Source organism: Rhinatrema bivittatum, chromosome 3 (genome assembly GCF_901001135.1).
Source record: "Rhinatrema bivittatum chromosome 3, aRhiBiv1.1, whole genome shotgun sequence".
In the NCBI taxonomy this organism is placed as follows: Eukaryota; Metazoa; Chordata; class Amphibia; order Gymnophiona; family Rhinatrematidae; genus Rhinatrema; species Rhinatrema bivittatum.
Window position 1 is genome coordinate 326562724 of NC_042617.1, and position 27007 is coordinate 326589730.

The 27007-nt window shown below is 45.1% G+C and overlaps 1 protein-coding gene across 3 annotated transcripts in view; it reads left to right on the forward strand.

The window, feature by feature from the left end:
- AFG1L (AFG1 like ATPase) overlaps nucleotides 1–26667 on the forward strand; it is a 372398-nt gene extending 345731 nt beyond the window's left edge. For 2 of the 3 annotated variants that reach the window (XM_029595309.1, XM_029595311.1), the window contains one exon: nucleotides 5720–9127. In XM_029595309.1, coding sequence (XP_029451169.1) covers nucleotides 5720–5848 — 129 coding nt within the window. In that variant the 3' untranslated portion in view covers nucleotides 5849–9127. Of the gene's footprint in view, nucleotides 1–5719; nucleotides 9128–25936 lie in introns of those variants that run through there. The other variant, XM_029595310.1, reaches the window with a different exon arrangement.
- Nucleotides 26668–27007: the final 340 nt, after the last annotated feature.

Consider the following 27007-nt stretch of genomic DNA (forward strand, 5'->3'; position numbering starts at 1 on the left):
GGTACAAACTATATCAAATTAATAATAGGATGAATCAAATTAGTGGAGGGGGTGCACTATATATTAAAGATGGCACTGAGTCAAACAGAATAAAAGTTCTGCAGGAAACAAAATGCAATGTTGAATTTTATGAATAGAAGTGCCAGGTGAAAAGAGGAATAAAAAAGCAGTGGGGATATATTACTGTCCACCTGGCCAAATGAAAAACAGACATTGAAATGCTAAACCAAATTAGGAAAGCTAACAAAATCAGCAGCACAGTAATAATGAGTGATTTCAATTACCCCAGTATTGACTGGGTGAAGGTCACATCAGGACATTCTAGAGAAGTAAAGTTCCTAGATGAAATAAATGACTGCTTCATGGAGCAGCTGGTACAAGAACCAACAAGAGGGAAAACTATTTTAGACCTAGTCCTTAGTGGAACACAGGATTTGGTGCAAGAGGTAACAGTGTTGGAGCCACTTGGCAATAGTGATCACAATATTATCACATTTGAATTAATAACTGAAGGGAAGACACCAAAGAAATCTACTTCAGCAGCATTTAACTTTCAAAAAGGTAACTATAATAAAATGAGGAAAATGATTAGGAAAAAACTGAAATGAGCAATTGCAAAGGATAAGAGTTTAGCTCAGACATAGAGGTTGTTTAAAAATAATATCTTGGAAGCCCAGAACAGATGTGTTCCATGCATTAGAAAAGGTGGAAAGAAGGCTAAACGACTACCTGCATGGTTAAAAGGTGAGGTGAGAGAGGCTATAATATCTAAAATAACATCTTTCAGGAAATGGAAAAGGGATCTGAATGAAGAAAACAGGAAACAGCATAAGCACTGGTAAGTTAGAAGCAAAGCATTTTTAAGAAACTCAAAAAGAAAATTTGAAAAGAAGCTTGCCTTGGATAGAAAAACTCATAATAAAAACTTTTTCAGGTACATTTGAAGTAGAAAGTCTGCGAGGGAGTCAGTTGGACCATAAGATGATCAAGGGGCACTTGGGGATGACAGAGTCATAGCAGGAAGACTAAATGAATTCTTTACTTCGGTCTTCACTGAGGAAGATATAAGAGAGATACCCATGCCAGAAATGATATTCAAAGGTGTTGATTCAATAGAACTGAATCAAATCTCAGTGTATCTGGAAGATGCAATAGGGTAAATTGACAAATTAAAGAGTAGCAAATCATTTGAACCAGATGGTATATATCTTAGAGTGCTGAAAGAACTGAAAAATGAAATTGCAGATTTACTATTAGTAATTTGTAAATTATAATTAAATTGTCTATGGTACCTAAAGACTGGAGAGTTGCCAATGTAACGCCAAATTTTAAAAAGAGATCAAGGGATGATCCAGAAAATTACATTCCAGTGAATCTGACATCTGTGCCAGGCAAAATCGTAGAAACTATCATAAAGAACAAAATTGCTGAACATATACATATGCATAGTTTAATCAAACAAAGCCAACATGGATTTAGCCAAGGGAGGTCTTGCCTCACCAATCTGCTACGTTTTCTTGAGGGCGTAAATAAACATGTGGATAAAGGTGAGCCAGTTGATATAGTGTATTTGGATTTCCAGAAAGCATGTGACAAAGTCCCTCACGAGAGGCTTCTTAGGAAATTAAAAAGCCATGGGATAGGGGAAAGTGTCCTTTGTGGATTGAGAACTAGTTAAAAGATAGAAAACAGAGAGTAGGGCTAAATGGTGGTAAATTTTCCCATTGGAGAAAGATGGAGAGCCCCAGGAATCTGCTCTGGGACCGATCCTTTTTAATATATTTATAAACGACCTGGAAATGGGAATGACAAGTGAGGTGATCAAATTTTCCGATGACACCAAAATATTCAGAGTTGTTAAATCATAAGAGGAATGTGAGAAATTGCAAGAATGCCTTGCAAAACTGGGAGACTGGGCATGTAAATGGCAAATAAAATTTAATGTGGACAAGTACAAATTAATGCAATTAGGGAAGAGTAACCTAAATTATAGCTACAAAATGCAAGGTTCCACATTAGGAGTCACCACTCAGGAAAAGGATCTAGGTATCATCATTGAACATACACTGAAATCTTCTGCTCAGTGTGCAGCTGCAGCCAAGAAAGCAAATGAAATGCTAGGGATTATTAGGTAAGGAATGGAGAATAAAACAGGGAATATCATAATGCCTCTGTATCACTCCATGGTGCGACCTCATCTTGAGTATTGTGTGCAGTTCTGGTCACCACATCTCAAAAAAGATATAGCAGAATTAGAAAAGGTACAGAGAAAGGCAACCAAGATGATAAAAGGGAATGGAACAATTCCCCTATGAGGAAAGACTAAAGAGGTTAGGTCTCTTCAGCTTGGAGAAGAGACAGCCGAGGGGAGATATGATAGAGGTCTATAAAATAATGAGTGTAATGGAATCATAAACATTAATCAGTTGTTTACTCTTTCAAAGAGTACAAAGATCAAGGGGACACACAATGATGTTACTAGGTGATGCATTTAAAACTAATAAGCAGGCTGATTCAGTAAAAACGCGGGAGAGCAGACGAACGCCCGCTCTCCCGGCACGCGCACCGGCCACTCGCCAGTGCGCATGATACAGTAAGCAAATGAGGTGGTGCAGTAGAAACAGGCAAAAGGAGGCGCTAGGGACACTAGCGCATCCATAGCGCCTCCTTTTAGCCCGGAGCGGCAGCTGTCAGCGGGTTTGACAACCGACATTCAATTTTGTCAGCGTCGGTTCTCGAGCCCGCTGACAGCCACAGGCTCGGAAACCGGACGCCGGCAAAATTGAGCGTCCGGTTTTCGACCCGAAAGCCGCCGGCCGACTTCAAAATTTTTTTTCTTTTTTTTAACTTGTTTACTCTTCGGGACCGCCGACTTAATATCACAGCGCACTGTACTGTATCGGCCTGAAGAGAAAATATTTTTTCCTCAGTGCCATAATTAAGCTCTGGAATTCATTTCCAGAGGATGTGGTGAAAGCTATTAATGTAGCTGCATTTAAAAAAGGTTTGGACAAGTACCTGGTGGAAAAGTCCATAAACCACTATTAAGGTAGAGTTGCAGAAATCCACTTCTTGACCCTGGGGATACGCAGCATGGTTTCCATCTACTCTTTGGGAGTCTGCCAGGTACTTGTGACTTGGATTGGCCAATGTAGGAAACAGGATCCTGGGCTTGATGGACCTTTGATCTGATCCAGTATGGCGGTTACGCCCCTGCCTGCGGCTGCTTCGCAGACAGGGCCTTACCTCCTTCCCGCGGCCTGGACTGTTGCCGAGCCGCGCTACCCTTCTCTTTGCAGCTGTGTGAGCCGCCGGAACCACGCCACTGATGTCTCATCTAGGGAACTCCCCTCACCGGGGAATTCCCCTCTCCTTGCGGCTGAACGCCGCCGCCGGAGTGCTCCTTTGTCGAGGGAATTCCCCCACGGGGATTCCCCTCCTCCGTGGCCCGAGTGCTGCCGCCAAGCCTTCTTCGCGGCAGGGAGCCACCCACACCGCCTCCGGCCTTCCTCCATGCTTCTCAGCGTTGCTGCAGGCCTTGGCTCCGCCCCTGTGCTCCAGGGCTCCCTCTAGGGGCTGGCCGCACGGCTCTTCTCTCTATTTAAAGGTACTGCGCAGGAAGTTCATCTTCTGCCCTCCCAGATGACCTCTTCAGGGCTCTTCCTGCTCCTGCCCTATAAAAAGGCGCTGCTTCATTCCTTCAGTGCCTTCGGATGGAGTAACACCCTCTTGGAGTAACACCCTCCTGAATCAACTTCCTCCAGAGAGTTCCATCTTTGGAGTTCCACTGTTCCAACATGGTTATCTTCAAGCTCCTGTCCAGAAGACTTCGACTTCAAGTCTTCTCTCTTCGTGATGTCTTCTTTGTCCGATGTCCAGGTCTCCCCTGTCGTCTACCTTCCTCGTGGTATGTTCCAGCCCAGGCTTCCTTTCCTTAAGCCTCGGGACAACTCATCTATTCTTAGATGTCTCTGACGCTCCAATGTCTCGATGTCCTGACGTCCAGAAGTCTGCCTGTTCTGAGTCCCAGATACCTTGATGTTCCGATGTCCTCCATCCTGATGTCCGTCCGTCGTCTTCTTCTCTAAAGACTTTCAGATCCTACACTAAGCAGGGGCCCATTCCTGCTGTCATCCATCTCTCCGATGTCAGAAGCTTCCAGCGTCCAGAGGTCATTCCCTCACTATAGACATCCAGAGTGCCTGGCGCCAAGAGGTACTTCCCTCGCCACAGCTGTCCAGGTATCCTGATGTCAAGATGGCTTTGTCTGAGATACTGCCCTCTGCATACCTCTCTCTTCACTATACCTCATTATCCTGGAGAACACGTCAGCAGATCTTGACGTTCCCTGGACTCCAGTCAGTCTATGCTTGATAGATTGGAATCTCTCCATTGGACTTCGTCGAGTGCTGCCCGACTCCTCTCCATCTGGTGCTCCTCCCGCTCCTAGTGTGGTCCCCGACCAACCTTCGGGTTGTGTAGGGCGCGCAGTGGACAAGGTGGTCCGTGACCAGTCCTTGGGCTGTGTAGGGTGCCTTGAGGGATAGCACTCCCTAACTTCAAGAGCCTCGTCTCTCCTCTACTCCAAGAGCCTAGTCTCTTCTTCATACCCAAGAGTGTTCCCCTTCATCGACTCCAAGAGTCTAGTCTTGTCTGTCTTCTTACTCAAGAGCGTCCCTCTTCATCTTCTCCAAGAGTCTCGTCTTCATCTTCAAGAGTACACCTCTTCTTCATTCATGTCCAGGAGTCCTCATCTAGTCCAAGTTCCAGGAATCCTTCTTCTATGAACTCTGACTCTTCACTCTTCGGACCAGAAGTCCCCTGTTCCGGTTCCATTCTTCATGAGTTCGAATTGTGTCCAAGCTTGCACTTGCTTTCCTATCCTCGGGGTATCTTGGGGCTCCTCTCTGAGTTATCTTGTGGACCAGGGGCTCACATTCACCCAGGAGCAAGCAATCACTCCTCTACACCCCTTCCCAGGGCTTTCCCACATGCATTTACCACAGAATGAGTAGCCACAAGGCGTGTCCGCAACAATGGCAAGTTTTATGTTCTTATGAAACATAGCATGAGAGAGCGAACATTCCAATACTGAAAAATGCAAGACACCTTTATTACATCAGATGCCCTTACAGCTAGATCTCAGACCTTAAAGTGATATTTCAGTTTGTAGGTTCAAGTGAACATACCTCATTACTTCATTAAAGAAACTAAGTGCAGTTATTTAGCAGCCAGTGCCGAACGGGCTGTGGCATTGAGACTGACAGGTGATCCTGTGTAGGATATTTTTTAAATATGTATTGGAGAGAATCATGGGTTACACAAGATTGATTTGTTCCATCCTTTTTGAAGTACAACCAAGCCAGCTGCGCAGCAGGGCCTATGTGTCACTCTGCTCTGCCTTTGCCTGGTATTCCTGGAGTGCATTCCGGCAGGCTGAGAGAAAGAAGAGCGTTTAAATTTGGACAAAAGCAAGGTACTGCAGCTGCCTCTCTATGCAGATATACTAAGGAATCTGATTTGTCCTTATTATAAAGTTTAATATAAATTTAATTGTACAAGGACCCAGTGGTAAAATACAGAGAAACTGCTTGGCTGCATAGATTTCACTTTGTGTAATTAAAAGTGTGTTTCTTCAACATTTGCCAGGTTTGGGAATTACTGCTGAGTGTTTTCATCAGGCAGGGGTCCTCTAACTCTGTATTCCCATGTTTTGCAGGACTCGGCTGAAGGAATTTCCATGTTCACAGGAGAAGAGGAAATTTTTGCTTTTCACCGCACGCTATCTCGACTCACACAAATGCAAACTGAACAGTATTGGAAGGATGGCGACAGAAGCCAGAAATAGCCAAAGAAATGCAACTTATAAAGAAGCCTCCCAGTATAGAACTACTATGGATATTAATGACCCTTCTCTGGCATCATCACAATGAACTTTTGCAGAAATTTAGGAAATATATATGTTATTGATGGGCGCCATCTTCCTTTTGCATCTTCAGAGTTAACGGTTCATTTTATCATTGTCTTCCTCCAAAGCAGCAAACTAAGTTCTGCACCCACAGATACTGCAAAGGAGCAAATAATGGCAGGCAAGCACCTATGGATCAAGGTTGCCACCTTATCCCAGGTCAATTAAACAGGCTGAGCCAATCCTAGTTATCCCCTATTGCATGCACAGATTTGTAATTCTGATTTTTCCATTGAGTTTGCTAAAAAAGTCAGAACTGCAAAACCAGCACTACTGTGTAGAGAGAGCACACTGGGATTACTTAATGATGGTTGGGATCTTCACGCTATTTCGACCATCTTTGACAGCATACAGTATCCTTACAGAGAGAAGATCCCATCCAGGCTGCAGGTTGTAGTGTTGGCATCTATCATTGGCCTTTTCTTGCAAGAAAATCATCTGGACCTCTCAGAAGTCCATGTGAGCTACCATAACCTTCACCTTGTGCCTCTTAACCCTTTTACTTTTAAATTGATATTTTTTCATTGCTTCACAATGCATCTGAAGCTCCTGATGCCAGCCATGTCAGGAACAGTCTCACAAATTGCTCAACCTAGCATGAGATCTGATTGGTTCATGCCTTTGTGACATAGTCAGGATGAACCAGTAGAATCTAGTGAGCGTATGAAGTGCTGTGAACCTGGGTTTGAGCATGGCGGCTCCCAGGATTCCCATAGATTTGTTGAAGAGCAATTGAAAGAGTTTCAAAAAGGAGCAATTTAAGAGTGAATGTGCTGATCAGCTTGGTTTGTTTCTTGTTGCCTTATGCCCTGTGCAGAGCAGAGTGGTTTGATACTGTGGAGTCAGTTTTCAAAGGGTTTAGGTGACTAACTTTGGAAGTTAGACTCCTAAATTGGCCCCTTTGAAAATTTATTAGGATAGAAATCGTTAGGCTCCTAGTTTCACAAGGATATGAAATGTATTGCCCTAAAAAATGGGTGGCTACAGGGGTGGAGATAGGGCCGGAAAACCAAGTTAGGAACAGAACATTGATTTTCAGCACTAGGCAGCTAACTTAGGGGGTTATTTTCCAAAGGCTTATCACACGCGATATGGCCATATCGTGTGTGATAAGCCTCTATCGCATGCAAAAAGGCCCTTTTCGCGTGTGATAGCATGCAAATTAGATTGGGGGCGGAGTTGTGGTGGGGAGGGGAGGAGTCAGCGGTGGCTTTGCGGCCGGCGATAATGTTACTAACATTATCGACGGCAGTAATGTGCCGAATAGCACCACCTTTCATGGTGATGCTATTCAGTGCGAAAACCGGCAGCCAGCCCACCATGGCTGCCGAAATCGCACCGCCGTGGTGTGAAGACTGCGGGCTTTCACAGTCCCACCCCCCCCCCCACTTCGCCACCCCGCCCCCTGTTTTCGCAGGATTCATCATTCTGCGAAGAATGATGAATCCAGGCCTTAGGATCTTAAATCTAGGCCAACAAAACCCTAGGTTTTAGGCTCTTAAATTTAGGTGAATTTTCTGCTGAAAACCTAGGAGCCTAAGTTTGACTAAAATTATGCACTTAATTTAGGGTCTAACTTAGGTCCCTGAATTTAGGAGTTCAGTTTTACCTTCAGCTCACCCTGCCCTGCGACAAGCAAGCCTCATCCTTTGCTATATCATCTGTATTGTCAGACTGTGCGCATCTTTGGTTCCTTTTAGAAAAGTTGCCCGCTAGGGCTGAGTGCTGGGAAGAAATCAATAAAATAAGTGCAAATAATAATGAAAGAGCACATTATTTATATATAGTATATTCTTATTAATGAAAGATTGTTCATTAGGAAAATGAATTATTTAAGAGTGAGGGAACGTAAGCTGCTGTTCTAAAAACATCACAAAAGCAGGTCTGTGTAAGAAACACTCCACCAGTCCTTACCAGTTTTACTACAATATAGGGTTTTTTTCTATTGTCCATCTTATGCGATATATTCCAAGGTGCAGTATATGGCCTGTCGTTTGCTCTTCCAGAAGTATAAGCAAACCTTAGAGGTCTAGTCTAGTATTCAGGACATTGAATTTCAAGGCAGGAGACATTTTGGGGGTTCCAGATCAAATCTCTTCTCTGCAAGACCCTGGAGCAAGTCATTTCATCTCTCTGCGCCACAGATTCTGTGTGATTCTGAGTCACTTTATCTCCCTGAGCCTAAGATTAAATCCTAGCTCTGCCCCTGAATGTCTGTATGTGACTGTGGGAGAGTCACTTTATCTCCCTTAGCTTCAGTTTGAATCCTAACCCTGCCACAAATACGATATTGTGCCTCAGTTTAATCAGCCGTAACTTGACAATAGTAATACAGACATTGCTGCTGCTGCTGCTTCTTGTTTCCTTTAGGAAGCTGTTGTATAATCCAAGCACCATGAAAATGCTCCCAGCCCAGTACCCCAGAGATGGCCGCATGTTATGTTTCTGATGTACTAACCTAGAATCTAGGTTTGAGTGAAAACTTCTGTATAAATAGTCTTTTTTAAAAACAAACAGTCTCCATATAAAACTGATATAGTTTCTGCTTGTCAGAGACACATTTTAGGTTGTATTTCTGGGCAAGTCATGTGCCCAGCTGGTTGTGATTGCTTTACATTAGAACATAAAAATGCCATAGTGGGTCAGACCAGTGCTCCATCAGGTCCAGTGTCTGGTCTCCAACAGTGGCCAGTCTGAGTTACCTGGAAGTACTATGAGGGTGCTGTGAGGGGCGCTTGTGAAAACATATATTAATACACATATATTAATGGTGGTGAAGAAGCAGAATATTTGACTGCCTAGAAAGCTTGCCAGTAAAATAAAGAATTTTATGTAACTGACCAGAAACTGCAGATATTGTGGAATGCAGCAATTTTATGGACACATGAATGAAAACTATGTCAAAGGTGAATACATGCGTGCAGTATTTAGCAGCATATCACAGATAAGAAATCTGCACAGACCAATAGAGAAAATGTTATGTTAACGAAGTACCTTATAACTCACTTCATGTATGTTTTAGAGGTGGTGATCTATATAACCCACTTGCAACTGTAAAAATCGGAGAGATTTGCTCCTGCTTTGCCTTGCATGGTAACTTGTAGCAGCTGTCCTAATATATCTGATTTGATTTACTGAATAAAAACTTTTCCTATTCTAGCTGTTGATATTATGCATTTCTTTCAGCCCACAACAGTACTCAGCAAATCCCATATGAAAGCCTGCTTCATGCTGCTCTCTCCAAGAATTTAGAAGCAGAGAAACCAAAGTCTTTCTGGCCAATAATTATTTATGGACGTGTGCTCCAGGAACTTGTCCAAACCATTTTTAAACTCAGTTATATTAAAATCCTTAACCACATTTTCTGGCAACAAGTTCCATAATTTAATTGTGCATTGACTAACAAAATACACTCTTAAATTTGTTTTAACTGCTACCTGTTAATTTCAGGGAATGTCCCCTAGTCCTAGTATTTTTGATAGTGTAAAATACCATTCCGTATTAACCTTTTCCATACCACACATAATTTTATAAACCTCTGTGATAATCCCCCTCACCTGTTTCTCTTCTACAAGCTGAAGAGCCCTAGCCTTCCCTCCTTCATAAAGGAGCCAATCCTTCCTCTTAACAATTTTGTTGCCCTTCCCTGTAGTTTTTCTAGTTTTGCAATATCATTTTTCAGATGTGATGACCAGAATTACATATAATATTTTTTCTTATAACTCTTTATTTATTGTTTCCAAGGCATACATCAAAGAAACAATAAGGGAAACCTCCTCAACAGCTTATACAAAGTGTACAATCTCCGTAAGAAAACGAGGAGAAGGGATTGATTAAGTTGCAAGATATAAAATCAACATCAACACGCTGGCTGAAGATTCTCCCCATCATACAGATTTAAAAAAACCTCCCAAAAATGACAATTAGGCATCTTTCAAGTATTCATGGAATAGGCCCCAAATACGAAGGTATTTAGTATTCTCATTTGTAAGTTCAAAGCGCAACAATTCAATGTCGGCAAAGTTCCTAGACCTGTGACCGCTAATACTCAGTGTTAGGGCAGGACTTCCAAAAGGTTGCCACAGAAAATCTAGCTGCTAAAAACAACTGCCCTGTCAACGCTCTGTATTTGACAGGATTCAAAGAATTATTCCAGCGACCCAGTAACCCCAAGGCTGGGGTCACTTGAACAGGGACCCCTAAAATAGCCACGGTCTCCTGAATTACTTGTTTCCAAAAAATTCTGAGTACTGGAAACAATATAAGAACCCGTCTGACTGTATCCTCTCCAGCATAAAACCCCAACTTTTGAGAAACATTTAGAATAAAAAAGAGGAGTATGATGTGTTCTATTTAATAGTTTAACCATCATCTCGGTCCTTTCAGCACAGATAGAAATGCAATGCGCTGAATTCCATATATGCTTCCAGTCCCTGTGATCAAGCACTAGGTTTAAATCGGTATTCCAGAATTACATACAATATTGAAGGTATAGTCACACCATAAAACAATACAGAGACATTATTAAACTCCCAGTTTTGTTTTCTATTCCTTTCTGAATTAATTCCTAACATTCAATTCTCTTTTTTGGCCACCACCACACACTGAGCTGAATATTTCAACAATGACCCCCAAGGTGTTTTCCCTGAATGGTAACTTCAATATGGAACCCAGCATTGTGCACACATAGTTGGGATTACTTTCCTTGTGTGTATCACTTTACAATTGTCCGTGTTAAATTTCATCTATCATTTAGATGCCCAGTTCTCCAGTTTCATAATGTCGTCCTGCAATTCCTGTTACGGTTGTGGAACCTTGGGCCGGTTGGGACAGTGGATGGCATGCTAGGGAAGACCACAGCAAGCGTCCCAGCCGGGAGGCGGCTCGGAGAGACTCAGAAGAGGCTTCACCACTGGAAGTCCGAGGTCCCCCCAGGAGGAGCCCGCAGGAACCCGGACCTCTTGGACTTAGGTGGAGTTCTATGCGACCAAGGACCCAGGCAACAGCTAAAGAGATGGACGAGGGCTGGACCCAGGTAGCTGAACAGTCTTCACCCTCGGAAGCCCGTGGCTCCCCCGAGAGGAGCCCTTGAGAGCCCGAGCCGCTGGGACTTAGGAGAATCCTTCTGGGCCAGCAAGTACCGGAAACCTGAGGTGAGGAAGAAGCCGAAGTCGGAGTCCAAGAGCGAAGCCGGGTCAGAAGCCAGTAGTCAGAGGTCCAAACCAAAGCCAGGGATGAAGCAGAAGACTGAGTCGTGGACTGAGCCGGGTCGGAAGCCAGAAGTCAGAAGTCGATACCGAAACCAAGGGACGGAAGCAGAAGAGAAGTCAGGAAGCAAGCCGGGTCGGAGACAGAAGCAATCCAAAGTATTCACAGCAACTAGCAAGTCAGGGAACCTGAAGAACCTCGTGGCAAGGCAAGGTATTGCTGCAGCTGCTGGGTTTAAATAGCCCGGCAGCGTCTGACGTCGGCAGGGGAGCTGTCCATGATTCCCGCGCTAGCCCCTTTAAATCTGCAGCCCCGGCGAGCGTGCGCACCTAGGGAGCGGAGCCAGCTGCGGATCAGCGTCTGTGTGTCCCTTGCAGGGAGAACGTTGCGGAGGGCCGCTCCTTGGGCCTAGGAGGCTGAAGCGACGGCGTTCTTGCAGCCAGACCGGGCTGCCCGGTAGGTGCAGGTCCCGGGCCATGCCCTGGGGCCATAACAATTCCTTACAATCAGCTCATAATTTAAATACTTTGAAGGATTTTATGTGATTTGAAAATTTGATCGCTTCACTCATTCCTTTTTCTAAATTATTAATGAATATGTTAAACAAAACTAGTCCCAAATTACAGATCCTTGGGGCACTCCAGTACTTTCATCTGTCCATTAGGAAACCTGATCTTTTAGAGCTTCTCTCTGTTTTTTATAGTTACCCGGTTCGCCCCTGGAGCATTTTTAAAATATTGGGGTTACATTGGCCACCCTCCAGTCTTGAGGTACAATGGATGATTTTAATGACAGGTTACAATTTTTAACTAATAGATCAGAAATTTCATTTTTTAGTTCCTTCAGTACCCTAGGATGCATACCATCCGGACTAGGTGATTTGCTACTCTTTAGTTTGTCAGTCTGGCTGTTGTGAATCTGTTGTGAATCTGCTAGGGAGTTAGCAATCTGTTATATCTGATAAGAAAGCTGGGCGTTAGATGGGAGGAGCAATCTGAATGAATGGCTCCTGAGAAGGAGGAGTCAACTATCTTGTAGTGTCTCAGATTCTGTTATATTCTGCTAAGCTGGTAGTTAACAATCTGTTAGGGTCCTCCGTGAGGAGTTAGCAATCTGTTATGAATCTGAGATAGTAGTGGTGAATCCCTGGGCCGGTGGCAGATGACCACACCCCTGGGAGGATATCCCGAGAGGGACCATCGGCTAGGCTTGAGTATGGAGACAGACACACATTAGTTCTTTTATTAAACAGGTTTTGGAAACCACCAGAGGTGGCAGTAGTGAGCTGATATGCCTGGCAGGGCTGTAGTCCCTCAGGCACTGGAACTGCTATCCAGGATGGCTGAGCTGTTGAGAAACTGTAGAAAGTGAGTAGGTACAGTAGACAAGGTTCATGAACAGAACTAGATGATAAAACTCACATAAGGTCTCAAGGAAGCTCAGGAGCTGGAAAGGTTTAGGTCCTCGGAGCGAGTACCTGGTTCCAGGGAAAGCTCTGGGAGAGCGATGGTAACTCACAATTGTTTGTGGCAGCGATACCTTCCAGGCAGTAAAGAATCTTAAGAGTGTCCAGGAACATGGATCCTCGAGGAGCGAGTACTGGTTCCTATCTGTAATCTGAAAGTAAAGAAGAGAACAAGGCCCCCGAGGAGCGGGTACCTCTGGTAAGTCCGATGAGGCAGAGTAGCTTGGGAGTAAAGCCGAAGCAATCCCCTTACTAACTCAGTTAGATAGTGCAACTAGAGACCTTTAAATATTGGAAGCGGATGACGTCATCTCAGGGGGACGCCCCTGAGGTTCGTGCCCTTGCTGGTACTTCAATCAGAGCACATGTGCCCTAGGTCATCAGGCAACATAGCAGAACTGCAACGTCAAGCCGGTCTGGGGACGCCGGAGGGAGACGGCATAGAGACGCCGCAGCAGCCAGCTGTTCATCAGACCCGGAGGGAGTCGCCACAGAGGTAAAGAGGGCAGAGTGAGGGCATCGAGCAGCGACGGATGCAACAGTACCCCCCTTCAAAGGGCGATCTTTTCGGGTACCAGACTTAGGTTTGGAAGGATGCGCAAGGTGGAACTGATGAAGCATCTCTGTATCCAAGATATTGGTCTGAGGCTCCCAAGAGATTAAATCGGGGCCGAAGCCTTCCCAGATCAGAAGGTATTCAAAAGTCTTGCCTCTGTTACGAACATCCAGAATCTCTTTGATCTTAATTTCTAATACGTCTTCTGCACTGATGACAGATGGATCTTGAGATTTGGAAGAATCTTGCAGAGTGTTATTGATGATATCAGCAGCAATGGATTGAGCTGCTGTGGACGTCACTGAAGGTTTCAGTGGAAGTGGTGATGTTAGGGTACGTCCAAAATCCACTTCTAAAGATGACTCCAGTAGAATTTGCTGGACATAAAACAAAAAATATTTGTTTTATGTTCAAATATTTATATACTTGCCTTTTTTAATTGTATAACGCTTATATAACTCTGTTAAATGTAAAACGCTCCGGCGTAAGTTCCTGTTCACTGTACACCGACGTGATATCTTTGATGAGCGGCGGTATATAAAAATTTATAAATAAATAAATAAATAAATGAGAGATGGTAGTAGAATTCAGCAGTAACAAGTACCTGCTATGGACATCACTGATGCTTCAGTGGAAGTAGCGATGTTGATGTGCATCCAAATCCACTTCAAAAGATGATGGCATACCAGCGGAAACAGACTAGCTGGATGCCAGAGATATCTTCTTCGAATCAATTATGTGCTGTGGCTCATCAGACACATTCTTCGAATGGATGGAACATGACAGGTATCTCTAAGTTTGTAATCCGTGAATGCGGATAGATGTTGAAGGCCTTTGAGCCAAAGTGAATGTAGAAGGTGTTATGAATATCAGCAGCCATGAGTTGAACTGCCATGGACGTCATTGAGATCTTCAGGAGAAGTGGCGATGTAAAGGAACGTCCAAAGCCCACTTCAAGTTGTGATGCAATAATGGATCTTCTAATTTGATGAAGGGACTCCTCAGGTCTTCCACTAGATGTCTGAGAATAAAGCTGCCTCCTGCCCCTGAGTCCATCAAGGCAGGAGTCTGAACCGTAGTCGGTTCGCAGATCACAGAGACTGGAAGAGAAGGCGGAGGAGAAAACGCAGTATGGCCTAAGAACAGTCCTCCCATGGGACTTAGGCCCATCCGTTTCCCGGACGAATGGGGCATGTAGAGATATCATGGCCAGGCTGACCACAGTACATGCACAAGCTGCGTTTCTTTCGAAATCTTCTCTCCTTGGAGGTCAAGTGTCCACGACCAAGTTGCATTGGTTTGTCTTTATCAATAGCAGAAGTTACTGGAATCATCCGAGGAGCAGTGGTAGTACTAGCCTGTTTCATCCCAAGTAACACCTTAGGCTGGAGTTCCTTCACCTTGTCTCGGAGCCGGAGATCAATCCGAGTGGCCAAGGCTATTAATTCGTCCAGCGAGTCTGGTGTCTGGCGAGCGGCCAGCTCGTCCTTTAAGCGGATATCCAGGCCTCTGCAGAAAAGAGTCTTGAGACAGTTGGGGTCCCAGCGAAGTTCCGCTGCAAGAGTCTTGAATTTTTATTTATTTATTTATCAGGTTTTATATACCGTCATTCGGCTTCATTTTAAAGCCATCATAACGGTTTACAAACATGGGAAAGGTTACAAATATATTAATATGAATGTTAGCACTACGGATTGCACGAAGGGGTGCCCCTTTGTCGCGCGATGCACAGCACGCGGCGCCTGGTGATACGGCGCCGTTTAACAGTCCGTGGTGGTCATCAGTGACGTCAGGAGGGCAGGTCTCCCAATCGGGGATCTCTCGTCGGCCCTCCCTTCCCAGTTCCAGGTGAACTCTTTATTTTTTTCAGATTTTTTCTTTTCTCTCTGCCTACTACATCTTCCAGGTTCACAGTGATTTCGTTCAGTTCATCTGACTCATCACCCTGAAAATCCGGGTAAATATAGACCAGTGAGCCTGACTTCAGTGCTGGGGAAAATAGTGGAAACTATTTTCAAGATCAAAATCGTAGAGCACATAGAAAGAAGGTTTAATGGAACACAGTCAACATGGATTTACCCAAGGGAAGTCTTGCCTAACACATCTGCTTCATTGTTTTGAAGGGATTAGAAAACATGTGGATAAAGGTGAACCAGTAGATGTAGTGTATTTGGATTTTCAGAAGGCGTTTGACAAAGTCCATCATGAGAGGCTTCTAAGAAAACTAAAAAGTCATGGGATAAGAGGTGATGTCCTTTCGTGGATTACAAACTGGTTAAAAGACAGGAAACAGAGAGTAGGAATAAATGGTCAATTTTCTCAGTGGAAAAGGGTAAACAGTGGAGTGCCTCAGGGATCTGTACTTGGACCGGTGCTTTTCAATATATATATATTGTTATGAAACCGTGCCCGCGGGTCCCCCCACGAGCAGGCACTCACCCCATGCTGTCTCTTCACCCGACGCGGCACGGATGCCGCCGAAGTTGGGCCTTGCGGCGTGGTTGGAGCCGCGGACTGAAGTTCTATCTGCGATCCGGAGGCCACCCTGGCATGTCCTCTTCACCACGGCTGGAGCCGTGGACGTTCTGCCTCTCTTCGCAGCTGGAAGCCGCCGCCGACGTCACTCCTTTGCGGCGCGAAGGCCGCATCCCCGGGCTCAAGTGGCGGCTGGAGCCGCCCCCGGGGCCTCCTACAGTGGCTGGAGCCGCTGCCGTCATCGGGCCTGCTCCTCAGGCTCAGCCCTGCGTCCCTGGCGTCTGACGTCGGTGCAGGCCGCTGTACGCGGTCCTGCACAGCTCTTCCTCCTCCCTCTAGGCACGCGGCCGTGCCTCTCTTCTGTATTTAAAGAGCCAGACACAGGAATTGTGCTGGCCCCACCTAGGGAGTGGACTTCCTGTTCAGCCCTATAAAGGGCTGCTCCGTCACTTCAGTCTTCGCCTTGCATCGGAGTTACTTCTCTCTGGAGAAGATATAATTGCGATGGAGAAGGTACAGAGAAGGGCTACCAAAATGATAAGGGGAATGGAACAACTCCCCTATGAGGAAAGACTAAAGAGGTTAGGACTTTTCAGCTTGGAGAAGAGACGACTGAGGGGGGATATGATAGAGGTGTTTAAAATCATGAGAGGTCTAGAACGGGTAGATGTGAATCAGTTATTTCGGATAGTAGAAAGACTAGGGGCACTCCATGAAGTTAGCATGGGGCACATTTAAAACTAATCGGAGAAAGTTCTTTTTTACTCAACGCACAATTAAACTCTGGAATTTGTTGCCAGAGGATGTGGTTAGTGCAGTTAGTATAGCTGTGTTTAAAAAAGAATTGGATAAGTTCTTAGAGGAGAAGTCCATTACCTGCTATTAAGTTCACTTAGAGAATAGCCATTGCCATTAGCAATAGTAACATTGAATAGACTTAGTTTTTGGGTAATTGCCAGGTTCTTATGGCCTGGATTGGCCACTGTTGGAAACAGGATGCTGGGCTTGATGGACCCTTGGTCTGACCCAGTATGGCATTTTCTCATGTTCTTATGGAGGCTCCTGCCTGCCAGAGCTCCGTCAGGTCTTCTTCGTGGAGCTCCTCTTCGTTTCATCTTGCCATGTCAAGTTATGTCTTCATGCTATGTCTTCATGCCTGAGGTCCTCGTCCAGGTGTCCTGGTGTTTGTCGTCTGGTGTTTCGCCTCCTGATGTCCTAGCCTTCCTTGGTGTTCATGCTTGCTCCGGAGCCTTCTGTTCTGCTGGCCGTGGATTTCCGGGTGACGCAGCTTCGTCATGGGAGATGCCGGCAGTGGACTGGTGTCCTGTGCTCCTGAGCCATCTTGTCCTGCCAGCCGTGTTGGGGCTTCGGATGACATCGGCTCCGTCGTTGGAGTTCCACCTCGACTGGATCCTTCCTGCGCTTGTCCCGCTCCCAGCATGGTCCGTGACCAGTCTCCTCGGGCTATGTAGGGCGCGCAGTGGAACAGGGTGGTCCGCGACTCAGTCCCGCGGGTGGGCTGAGTAGGGCGCCCTGAGTGACATTGCCAATGTCCTCCTGCCTTGCGTCTTGCCTTGTTTGGATTTCAAGTTCCTCGTCATGTCTGTGATGCCGTTGCATCAACCCAAGTCTTCCTCTATGATGCCGTCGCATCAACCCAAGTCTGCCATGTCTTGGTGTCAAGGCCCGTCTGCCTTCGACCTCAGGCCAGGCCTGCTGCTCCATGCCGATCCAAGCGGCAGGTCCGAAAGGGCTCGGAATGGTCGGAGGACCATTCACATTCCAACATCATCCTGTTGTTGGCCTTGGGAGCTTGCAGGCGTGGCAGAGGGTCAGACTGTCTGCCATGGTGGAACACGCCGTCAAACCTGGGTTCGGTCCTGGATCCATCTGGGGTCAGGCTGAGGCCCAAGGGCACACTAAACCCCCCACTTCTAACAGAATGCAAGGCCTTTCAAGGCCGCCACGTAACATATATAAACGATCTGGAAAGGAATACGACGAGTGAGGTTATCAAATTTGCGGATGATACAAAATTATTCAGAGTAGTTAAATCACAAGCAGATTGTGATACATTACAGGAGGACCTTGCAAGACTGGAAGATTGGGCATCCAAATGGCAGATGAAATTTAATGTGGACAAGTGCAAGGTGTTGTATATAGGGAAAAATAACCCTTGCTGTAGTTACATGATGTTAGGTTCCATATTAGGAGTTACCACCCAGGAAAGAGATCTAAACATCATAGTGATTAATACTTTGAAATTGTCGGCTCAGTGTGCTGCAGAAGTCAAAAAAGCAATCAGAATGTTAAGAATTATTAGGAAGGGAATGGTGAATAAAACAGAAAATATTATAATGCCTCTGTATTATACTATGGTTACGGGGAACTTCAGATTGTTAAGAAATTAGCAAGCATGGCTCCCATTCACCCACCAAAAGTGCTCATGCGCAGTATTTGAATCCTCTTTGAAGATGGGGAAAATTGAGAGAGATGTAGCTGTCCAGATCACTTTTTTTTCCCCTCTTTAAGATAAAGGCAGACCTCATCAGGAGGAATGAGACATTTTAGGTAGGGTGACTCATCCTCAAACCCATCGTTTAAATTTTTGACCTTGTGGTGCTGTTTGTCAATTTTCTGTGTTTTCTGCTTGTATGTCCCCTTAATAGGAGGAGGACAGTGATTGCCCAGAGCGGTTTAAAAAGAAAGTAAATTGAATCCTGCTCCAAAATTTTGAACTTAACACTTGTCTTCAGTTTAAAGGCAGCGATCTTGAGAATAAATGTGACTCGGCTGGTTACAGCTGTTTGACTGTCAAGCCCCAGCATGGTGGGGAGGTTTACAGTAGATGCCCCTTTGCTGCCATCTGCTGGCCATTACAGGTCCTGGAAATTGCCAGCAAGAACCAAAAAGAATCCAATTCCCTGATGCCCTTTTTCAAGAAAAGCATTACATTGGCCACTCTCCATTCTTCAGGTGCAATAGAAAATATTAATGAAAGTTACAAATTACTAGTGATGTATTTATTTATTAAAAAATGTACATACTGTATAATTAGTAAAAATTTACAACAAAAGCAGTTTACAAATAATACATAGGTATAGGGCAAACATTGCATATCCCGAAAGGCTTGAAGAAAATGATGCTGTAACATTTCTGCATCAGGGTAACCTGCACAGAGAAGCAGTTACTCCCCTTAACAGTACAGATGGGGGTAACCTGTATGGCGTGGCAGCTACTACCCTTAACAGAATGCATGGAGGTAATATGCCCAGAGCGGCAGTTACTTCCCTTAACAGAAACAGGGGGGTAACATGCACTGAGCGGCAGTTACTACCCTTAACAGAAACATGGGAGTGACTTCCGATAATGGCGGAGCTTTGAGCAAACATGTGGAGAGGAGTTCCGAGGCCCCCCCCCCCCTCAATAATCATTGGTTATATAGCAGAATAGTGGGGCAATTACTGAGAATATTTCATTATCTAATATAGTGGGTGTGCGTGGTCTTTTTTCAAGTGCCAGAATTGAGTTATGAGCGCAAAACCAGCCAGAATAACCTGTGAGCAGGGTCGCGAGTCTGAGTCTAAGATGGCGTTGGAGTCATCGCGGCCAGAAGCTGAGAAAGTTTTGGCAGTGATATCAGATGAGGTGATACTCACTATATCAAAAAGTTTCTCGGCAGTGCTGGAAGATCATTTGTCCAAGCTCCAGTCCACAATCGATATTAAGGAAGAACTGGAGTCGCATGGATGAAGGCTAATGGAAGTTGAAAGTTGGGTCTCGGCTAGAGAAGATCACGCGGCGCAAGTAGATTTACAAATTGCAACACTTCAGAAAGAGAATGCAGCTTTGCTGGAAAGAGTGGACGATTAAGAAAATTGCAATCACTGCAATAACATCCGGATAATCGGTATCCCGGAGGCAGCGAAAGATAGGGACCTGCCAGTTCTTTTTGAAAAATGTATGCTGGAGGAGTTGGGCCTTAATGAGCTGGTGAGTGCCTGTATTTGTGAGAGCCCTCACAGGATAGTTCCAGCCCGAGATACCAACAGTAGACCAATACCTGTTATAGCCTACATGTTAACTGGGCGGTTAAGACCAAAATAATGAGAGCATAAAGAGCGAAGAGACATAATGAATATGAAGGCTCGAGTGCTTTTATTCAATGATTACTCGGCCAAAGTGGCGTCCCAGCACAAGGCGTTATCGCCAATATGCGCAGAATTACAAAAGGGGTGTGCAATTTTCAGTGCTCTTCTCGGCCAAGCTGTGAATACAGCATGATGGAAAAACTCTTTTTTTGAATGACAAAGAGCAGATGCGCAAATTTCTCCAGAGGCTACATAACTAAGAGTTATGGCTTTGAAAAGGATGAATGCTGGAGCACTAGAAGGTCAGAATATGGCGGGAAGAGCTGAGATACCAATATTGTGTTCGAAAGTTTCTTTTAGTCACTGTTTGCCTATAGTTGGAAGTTAATTTGCCATAATTTGGGAGGTAATGCAGAGCCTTATTGGACTTTATGAATCTATACATATGGATATCACATGGTCTTGGTATGGTGAACTATCCTTATTTCCATGGGGACTCAATTTGTATCTGTGCAATCGAGGCCTATCCATAGTGCTGGCTGTATCACCATTTTCCTGTCAGTTCAGAAATATTTATGGCACCCTTTGAGATGGAGTAATACAACCTTGTTAGAAGTGGACCTGAGGTAGAGGAAACTCACGGATGCTGATGAAGGAAGAAGGAAGGATTATGTCAAAATTATCTCTATTGTTTGTATGACTGACATTGATTTTTCCAGCTGCCAGAATGCTGCAAATCCTTAATCTAAGATGAATCTGCCAAACTATGGAAAATCGAAGTGTTGGTCATTCAGGATCTCATAGGCTGTCTGCGTGTAAATCAGCTAGTAGAGGAGCTTAGTACATATGATATTTAGACTTGACAGACAATGTGGGCAACAGTTCTCAGGGTCCACTTTTTCATGACTTTCATGATTATCACATATATCATGTTTATCAATGTATAACATTGATAAACATGATATATGTGATATATGTTTATCAATGAGGAAGTTTCTCCACATTGTTTCTCCACATTGTTACGCCCGTCGATCGCAGATGGCTGCAACCTCTGTTGCTCACCTCCTTTTTTGCAGCTTTGACTCCATGGGGAAGACTTGCAGCCTCGCCAGTTACCACTGGCCTGCCGACCGTTCCCAGGCCTCCCTGGACGCCGCGGATGCTGCTGATCGCCATCTTGCCTTTGGAATTCCCTAGGCGCGCGCGCGCGCGCACAGGCCGGTAATAAACACGTCATGGCGGGAACCTTGGGGGCATCCCCTCCGGATGACGTCAGCCTTCCAGGATATTTAAACTGGCTGGCCCTGCCTACCGATGACTTGGCAACGAGTTCCTTCATTGCTGAATCCGCTTCACTTGCTACGGACCTCCCGTTCCAGTTCCTGCTCCTTTGGTGTGAGACTCTCTGGATACCCGCTCCTTGGGGGGCCCTTCCTTGTCTCTGGCTATCCACTCCTCGGAGGGCCTATTGCCTTGGACTATCTTTACTTTGTTTCCTGGGACTCCCCTGGAACCTCTACTACAGTGAGTACCTCTGCTCTATGGACCACTACCGTACCATCCTTGTATGGAACCCTCATCGGTGTACCCTGCGCTGTGGGCCACTACTATGACATCTCTACAGAGGAGCCTCATTGGTGTAACCCGCGCTGCGGATCACTACCATGATATCTCTTGTGAGGAACCCTCTTTGGTGTACCCCGCCCTGCAGACCACTACCAGATCTCTCTAGTGAGGAGCCTCACCGGTATACCCTGCTCTGCGGACCATTGCCGTATCTTCTACAGAGTTATTCCCCTTGGGTATACCCCACCGCACAGACTCTGAGACTTTCTCCTACACTCCCTGCTTCATGGGCAGTGCCTCTCTATTCTCTAATAAACACTATTCCACAGCTGTGCCTGACGTCTGCTGAGACCTCGCCTCCCGATGGTGAGACTCACGGCTCCTCCCTGTGGGTGGTACCATCTCTCATCTCGGCCCAGGGTCCACAGACTTACTAATCCTAACACACATATGTTCCACATATTATGTATATTTGATTGAGTGTGTTTGTATGGACATACTCGGCATTATGGCTGCATAATTGTAAAGGGGAAAAGAGGCGGTAGAAGTGGGAAGCTGAGTTCGGGGGGCGGGGGGCATGGGCCTGTCTCCTGATCTCTGGCAAAATAGGTTGATGCTGGGGGTTGGAAGATGGAGGTCGCTTAGCGCACAGAGGGAAGGGATTTATTGTATGTATGTGGTATGGCTGATGTGTGTGTGGAACTGGCTGTCAGGGAGAGGGTAAGGTTTCTGGAGGGTGGGGGGTTGGATGGACTAAGAAGGTTGGTGCAGGAACATATTGCAGTAGTAGGTAGTATGTAAGTCTAGAAGGATTGCTCCTCGGCTAGGCTAGGAGTCGAGGAGCTTCAAATGGGGGTTTCATTAGGCAATTCGTATATCGAACTGCAGGGAGTATTGCAATTTTTTTGGGATGCTTGGTGATCTCAAAATTCCATCATGGAATGTAGATGGAATACCCTCTCCAGTGAAAAGGTCTAAATGACTTGCAGGGTTGAAGAAACATAAAGTGCGCATAGCATGCCTCTAGGAAACACATCTATCTGATGGTGAACATCATACATTCCAAAAAGACTGGTTGGTGGGCTATAGCTATGCTTCCTACTCACTAAGGCAGAAGGGGGTAGCCACCCTTATACACAAAGGGGTAGATTTTCAAACCGCGCGATTTGGCGTACTTTTGCTGGCGCATCAGGCGCAAGCAAAAGTACGCGGGATTTTAGTAGATACGCGCATAGCCGCTAAAATCCTGGATCGGCGCGCGCAAGGCTATCAATTCCGTATAGCCGGCGCGCGCCGAGCCGCGCAGCCTACCCCTGTTCCCTCCGAGGCCGCTCTGAAATCGGAGCGGCCTCGGAGGGAACTTTCTTTTGCCCTCCCCTCACCTTCCCCTACCTAACCCACCCGCCCGGCCCTGTCTAAACCCCCCCTTACCTTTGTCGGGGGATTTACGCCTCCCTCTGGGAGGCGTAAATCCCCGCGCGCCAGCGGGCCGCTAGCACGCTGGGACGCAACCTGGGGGCGGGTCCGGAGGGTGCGGCCACACCCCCGGACCGCCCCGGGCCGTAGTCACGCCCCTGGGCCCGCCCCCAGAACGCTCCCGACACGCCCCGAAAATGCCGCGCGGTTCGGGCACGCCCCCCTCAGAAAACCCTGGGACTTACGTGAGTCCCGGGGCTCTGCGCGCGCCGGTAGGCCTATGTAAAATAGGCTCACCGGCGCGCAGGGCCCTGCTCGCCTAAATCCGCCCGGATTTGGGCGGATTTAGGCGAGCAGGGCTCTTAAAATCCGCCCCAAAGATGGCCCTTTCACTCTACATAAAACAATAAAGGATCCAGAAGGTCAGAAATTGTTTTTGGTGGGTGAACCATACAGGAAAAAATATGTGATTGGTAATCTGTATGCTCCAAATGTATATAGTCCTGATTATTATTCAGAGTTTATCTCTCTCCTCCTGGGGGTGATTTAATCATAGTGGCTAGCAGTGAGAAAGATTATAGACCACCTAGGATACCTACTTCACAAGAACATAGTAAGGGAGTTCATTTGTTACAGAGGGAATTGGGAATGTTGGATATTTGGTATGTATTACATCCAGGAGAGAGAGACTTTACTTTTTTTTTTTTCCAATTTCCATCAGAGCTACTCTAGGATAGGTTACATTCTTGTATCTGAGAAACCATTTCCCTAAGACTTTAAGGGCAACTATTGGAGATATTCTCATCTCAGTCCATGCGCCTGTATTTTTTGATTTGAAGGTGTAAGAAGTTAGAAAAGATTTTTTTCTCATGGAGGATGAGTCTGGGTCTTTTTAAAGAAGCGGCATTTTTGCAGCTTTCTGAGGCAAAAATGGAAAGAATACAAGGAACCTTACCCTCTCCCTGACAGCCAGCTCCACACACACATCAACCATACCACATACATACAAGAAATCCCTTCCCTCTGTGCCCTAAGCGACCTCCATCTTCCAACCCCCAGCATCAATCTATTTTGCCAGAGACCAGGAGTCAGGCCCATGGGACACCGCCCCTCCCCCCCCCCCCCGAACTGTCAGGAGGGGAGAAATAATGGTGTATGTGGCAGGTAAATGAAAACAGAGATAATTGGAGATCTTACAATTATCTAAATGACTGCAGGCATTGAAAAAAAGAGCATATCTTTTCTTTATCTAAAGGAAATTAAAAAGGATATGGATAATATTTGGGCCACTTTGAATCATTTGCTGCATGTGAAAACAATAAGTTCCATAAATGATTATAGTTTTCAATTTCATAAGTTTAAGAATAAAGCTGGCAAGCTGATGTCTCGTTTAATTAAGGATATTAGACCAAAGTCCTATATTACTGGGTTAAGGGATGAGACAGGTTCACCATTGTTGGACACCAATAAAATCTTGAAGATTTTTAGACTTCATTACAAAGAGCTACAGCATGATGCTGGGAGACGAGAGGATTGAGATGTTAGATAAATTTAATAGCCCTATTTCAGAGGAGGAAATTGGGAAAGGCACCGGGGATGGATGGCCTAGGTTTAGAGTTCTATAAAATTTTAAAATTCTTTCTGTTAAAACCACTTAAAGAAAAATGTTCAATCATGCGCTATCTCATGGATTCTTTTCCACCTATATCAATCAGGCAATGATAATAGTTTTATCCAAAAAAGGTAGAGATCTGGATCCATCCGCATCCTACTGGCCAATTTTGCTTATAAATGTAGATGCAAAATTGTTGGCTTTAATACTAGATATTTGTCAACAATATTCATAAACTCATTGTCCCAGGGTAATTTGTGCGGGGGAAATGGTGTGATTTTAAGTTTAGAAGCCGAGAAGGCCTTCAACAAGGTTAATTGAGAATATATGTTTTTGTTATACTTGAACTTGGTTTGTGGGCCCTTGGGTCATGGAGAGAGCTGACTCCACCCACAGGGAGGAGTCCTTTGGGGACTCTCCATGACAGGCAGGGTCTCAGCAGTGATGGACACAGGAGACAGAGAAATATTTATTATACAGCAAAGGAGAAACCCGAGGAGTGGGTTTGTAAACTCAGTCCTTGAGTAGGAAGACCAGAGATGGATTCTCTGGTAGTGGTCCGCAGAGCAGGGTAACCCGGGTAATACTTCCTTTTTGGAAGTTCTTGTGCTTGGTAGCTCCGGTAGTGGTCCACAGAGCGGGGTAACCCGATCCGCACAGCAAGAGAGCAGCAGTGTTGAAGATCAGGTCTAGTACTCACTCCGTAGAGTTGCAGTAGAGATATAGTTGTAGCAGCAGCGGAGACCTGGAGCAGGAACACTGAAGGGTCGTCCGTAAAGGTAGCAAGAGGTACTCACTAAGCTGGTGAAGGTGAGACTCGCAGAGAAGGCTCTCCGAGGAGCGGATAGCCCTGAGTGCAGCAAGGTCCTCGAGGAGCAGGTACCTGAGTCCCTCAATCTGGATCGCAGAAACAGAGAGGCAAAGCGTCTCTGAGAAAAGGAATTAAGCAAGATGGAATCCTTGCTAACTCGTTGTTAGGAAGGTCCGGTAGGCTTAAGTACATGTAGGCAGTGACGTTATGCGGAAGGGGACGCCCCCGAGGTTCCCGCCATGATGTGATAAGATGGAGGAGCACGCGCCCTAAGTTACACCAGATTCAAGATGGCAACCGGGATCGCCCAAGCCGTCCCGGGAACGCCAGGGAGGTCGGTGTGCAGAGGCAGTGGTGGCCATCTTAGCCAGAATCAGAGCTATAGGGCAAAATGAGGTGAGCAGCAAAGGTCACAGCCGTCTATGACCGGGCACAACAGTTTTGGGTTTTAGAGAAATTTGGGATTAAAGAGCAATTTGTGGAATGGATACGTTTATTATATAAAGCCCCAATAGCACGTATTATAGTTAATGATGGGGGGGGGGAGGGCGAGACAGGGCTGTCCATTGTCACCATTTCTCTTTGTGTTGACATTGAAACCTCTGGTGATAGCAGTGAGGAGCCATCTAGGAATGTGTGGGTTGCTATTTGGGGAAAAAAGAAAATAAGATATGTCTGTTTGCTGATGATGTCCTGATGTTTTTATCTGATGCTAAAGGAGCTATCAATCTCATTATATCTGTTTTCTCTTCTTTCCTGTCTTTGCAGGTCTTACCATTAATTATGACAAGTCAGAGGCACCTTCAGCCAAACTCTTCCGGAGATCACAATTTCTATTTGTTTTTCTTGAGATTTTTTTTATGTTAAACATTTTTCGCCACCATAATGTTGGCAGCATGGTGACTCATCATCCACGTTTATAACATTGTAGACACCAAGTCACCATGCTACCGCCGTTATGGTGACAAAAAATGTTAGCTAACATCAAAAAATCCAATTTTGGCTGCTATTGAACAGAGTCCTGAGAGTACTGGATAAAAGATCCTCGTGACGCTTGAAACTATTTGAGAAGTTACCCTCATTTGGGGTGAAGTTCATAGTAATTTACCACAAATTCAGCTCTTTTACAAATATTGATTAGAGAAAGTTGGTACAAGGATCTGCTTTATATCTCTTCGGGGTAAATGTTTATAAAGAAGATATTATATGAGCTACAGTAAACAAATAAGACACTGTATAATTCTTAATGGGAAGTTGAAAGATGTTTGTAAAAGTGTTTTGAAAATCTGCCCAGACACCTATGAGGTTGATTCAATAGCATTTTAAATTTGTATTGTAAGCGTTATATCAATAGCTAGGTACATGTAAATTATCCTGACGCAGCTATGTGAAACATGTCGACTATTGAATTTGTCTTTGGAGATATCACATCAAGAGAGAACATTTAAAGGATCCTGTTAATCTTGTTTAAAATTGCTCCAGCATTGCTGTCTTAAATACTTGGCTACTAACATTTCATGTTAGATTTTATTGTTTATTAGGAATTTGCACAATAAATATTTGATATCGCCAATCTCTTTCAAAAGTTTTTTCTCATAGATAGCCAGTCAACTTCTCACTATATTGTGTGGGGTATTTATTACATTTATATATCATTGATATATTATTGAGGAATTGATGCACTCAACTTTAAATTGTATAATTGAGCATGATATTTAAGATTTCTTGGGGAATGCATTACTGGCAAGTATAATTATGAATCACTGCAGGTTTTAGTGAAGCTTTGCTTTTTTTTTTTTTTATTTAAAAATTTATATACTGCAATCCAAAATTTCTTTA